The sequence below is a fragment of the Austrofundulus limnaeus genome, unplaced genomic scaffold, assembly GCF_001266775.1.
Source record: "Austrofundulus limnaeus strain Quisiro unplaced genomic scaffold, Austrofundulus_limnaeus-1.0 Scaffold785, whole genome shotgun sequence".
Lineage (NCBI taxonomy): Eukaryota > Metazoa > Chordata > Actinopteri > Cyprinodontiformes > Rivulidae > Austrofundulus > Austrofundulus limnaeus.
In genome coordinates, this window is record NW_013953187.1 from 78,526 (window position 1) to 81,563 (window position 3,038).

Below are 3,038 nucleotides of genomic sequence, written 5' to 3' on the forward strand. Positions count from 1 at the left end.
ACATTATTTGTAAGTTTGCTGCCAGCAGCCCTCTTTTTGTTAATTATTAAACCTTTTTGTTACATTTTGAAACCTTGCCTGCGCCCTGGATCTGTTCCTGTCAAAACTCCTTCAATCAACAAGACTAATTAAATCATATCTCTGGATAAGCGTATGATATCAGAATGATCCAGGTTTCAAAATGTAGCTTTTAAAGCCAGGAATCTGAAAATGTAATTAGGTTATTTTGACCAAATTTGACTTAATCCTCATTTCGATATGATGGGTCACATATGAGGTGCAGAACTTTTAAAACCACATTTCTYACTGCTAATTTAATAAAGGCTGTTGTTGTTTGTATTTTCTAAGGTGTGTCATGACCTTCTGGATCATCCAAGGTGAGACTGACTTCTGCATGTCCAAATGGGAGGAGATCATCTACAACATGGTTGTAGGTATCATCTACATCTTCTGCTGGTTCAACGTAAAAGAGGGCCCGAGCCGCTTCCGTATGACTCTSTACTACTCCGTGACACTGGCTGAGAACGTTGCACTGATATCCGCCTGGTACACCTATCGTGGCCCACAAACCACAGACTCCTCTGCTCTAGTGGTGGTGTGCCTTGTAGCCTGCAGCTTTGCTCTGGGAACCTTTTTTATGTTGGTGTACTACTGCTGGCTGCACCCAGATGGGCCTGTTCTAGGCTCCCAGTGGGGAGGATGTGTAGACGARGGTGTGGTGAGTACAGCAGGGGTGGTGGGAGTTATTGACGCTTGTCTTACTCCATCTGAAGGGTCCCAAACAGATATGGTAATTACCAGTCCCCCGAGAACTCTACCTAGGACTAAAGACACAGGGGAGCTRGTTTCTGGGGAGCGGGACAGGGACAGCTGCCTGCCCATCTTCCAAGTTCGCCCTTCACCTTCATCCTCTCCTGCCCTCCTTCACCGGACCTCCTCCTCATCTCGCGCACAGGAAGGTCCTGTAATCAGGATCGACCTCCCTAGAAAGCGATACCCAGCCTGGGATGCACACTTTATCGATCGGCGCCTCCGGAAGACCATCTTGCTCCTGGAGACCACGTCAGCTGTCAGCCCTCGGATACAATACAGGAGTAGCCTGATGGGCAGCAAGGAGGTTTTAGAATATGAGACAACTGTTTAAGTCTGTGGTGGCTTTTAAAGTGCAGTCTGGGACCAAGGTTCAGCCTCGGATCAGTCCTCACCCAAGGACTACCTCTGCCAGGAGTACATAAAAAAGCAGTGTCGGGCTACTCTTTTAGCCAAAAGAAGCTGTCAAATGTGATTGTAATATGTGACGCGCAATCTGGGACCAAAGTTGAGGAATAAGTAGCAAGACTGAGCTTATTGTCTTGGACCCCAGAAACACAACWGAGACTTGGGGAATATTGAAGAAACTGGTTGCTAGAAGGTGTTTGAGACACGCAATCATTTTGGGTTGGGCAAAACAAGACACGATCATATTCTCATGTCTAATAATATTAGCCAAGGTCAAAGCATTGGTAAAATTCCTACTTGAAAACCAGATTTAGCTCACATTTATCGAGTAAAACTACGAATTTCTTTTTCAAATCAGCATTTATTTGACTTGTTATTCTTTACATTTTGAGAAAAATGGTGACTTTGAAGAGAATAGACGTGGAATTATTTTGTTTAGATTGTATAAAAAAGAGAGGAGTGTTTTTTCTTAATCTGGTCATTTATACTTAAAAAACTAGAAGTCCCATGCAGTATTTTTTCTGTTTTACATTATCAGTGAGTTGTGTTCAAAGGGATGCAGAGTTCTGTATGCTCCACTTTAATTTCTTTAAACAGTTAGAATTTGTCTGGTAAAAGAATAGAACTTAGTGCAGGTTCAAATAACTTATGAACAATGGAACCATCCATTCCTATGTGTCATAATAGCAGCCATATCACAAGTCTCAGTGTTTACATCCCCGCTGCACCCCAACTTGTGAAAGGACATGTTCAGAAAACTGTTAGGACTTCAGGTAGGGATGTAAGAGACTTCTGCAATCACTACCATCATATGGCATGCTCCAACTAGCAACAAACAGGCCTGTGATGTACAGTTGAATAAATACAGATGTCAGCTACTGTATAAGCTGTTAATATAAGCTGTAGTTAGGTGATGAATGCTTGTTGAGAGACAAAGCTTCATTTACTCTTAAGAGGCTTAATGTAATCCAAAGTTGTCTACCTTTTTCAGAACTCATGATGTGTAGAATATGAGGGAGATCATGTGAAAATTATATGTGAACATGTTTTTCAGGGTTTGACTCTGAGGAGAGAAAGTAAAGCTGTGAATAAAAACATAAAACATCGGCGCCAAGCAAACTGTCAAAGACAACAGGAAAGCAATGGTTCTGCTACCTAGCTAACTGCAATAGTTTGTGTATTTTGTGACTAAAATTATAAAAACAAGTCGTTAACATTTTCTGAAAGGTGTTTTCTCCATCTGGCAGTCAGACCAATAATAGAACTAGAGTTTGGACATGATAAATGGATGTAACCACTGAATCACTAACAACAAGGAAGTGCCTTCAAATGCTGCAACAGTAATGATCAGTAGGAGCTGGTTCTGAAACAACAGAATCTTTGCACACATCCACATTTTTCATCTTTCTGACCATGCATAACATGGAAATTAAAAACCTAAACAATTAGTTTATGAAATATGATATTTAGTTGAGCATGATATTCTCAAGTTCATGAAAATAGTGATGTTGGTCAAGAGTGCATGAAAGTGTTTGAGACCTCAAATCTTATTGGGTTGAAAAGATGACTTGGCTTAAATTGAACTGAAGTGAAAATTTTAAATGCTTAAATCTGGTTTAAGATCTGAATTTAGACAGGATTAAAAAAATAAACACGTAAAACCAGTTTTATGCAAAGATCCGACTCATGATGTGCACATGTACATTTCACCAAACCAATCAGTTACATCCATAGTTGATGAACTGGTCATGTTACTCTATTTTCAATTTTGCTAGCCCATTTAATGACCTACATTTACAATAGTGTGGTGTTTGTGCAGC

General features: G+C 40.5%; 1 protein-coding gene across 1 annotated transcript in view; it reads left to right on the forward strand.

Annotated features, from left to right (window-relative positions):
- LOC106532517 (XK-related protein 7) overlaps positions 1-2,327 on the forward strand; it is a gene marked incomplete at its 5' end in the record, with an annotated part of 27,522 nt that extends 25,195 nt beyond the window's left edge. The window contains 1 exon segment of the mRNA XM_014028582.1: positions 349-2,327. Coding sequence (XP_013884036.1) covers positions 349-1,144 — 796 coding nt within the window.
- Between the last annotated feature and the right edge of the window lie 711 nt (positions 2,328-3,038).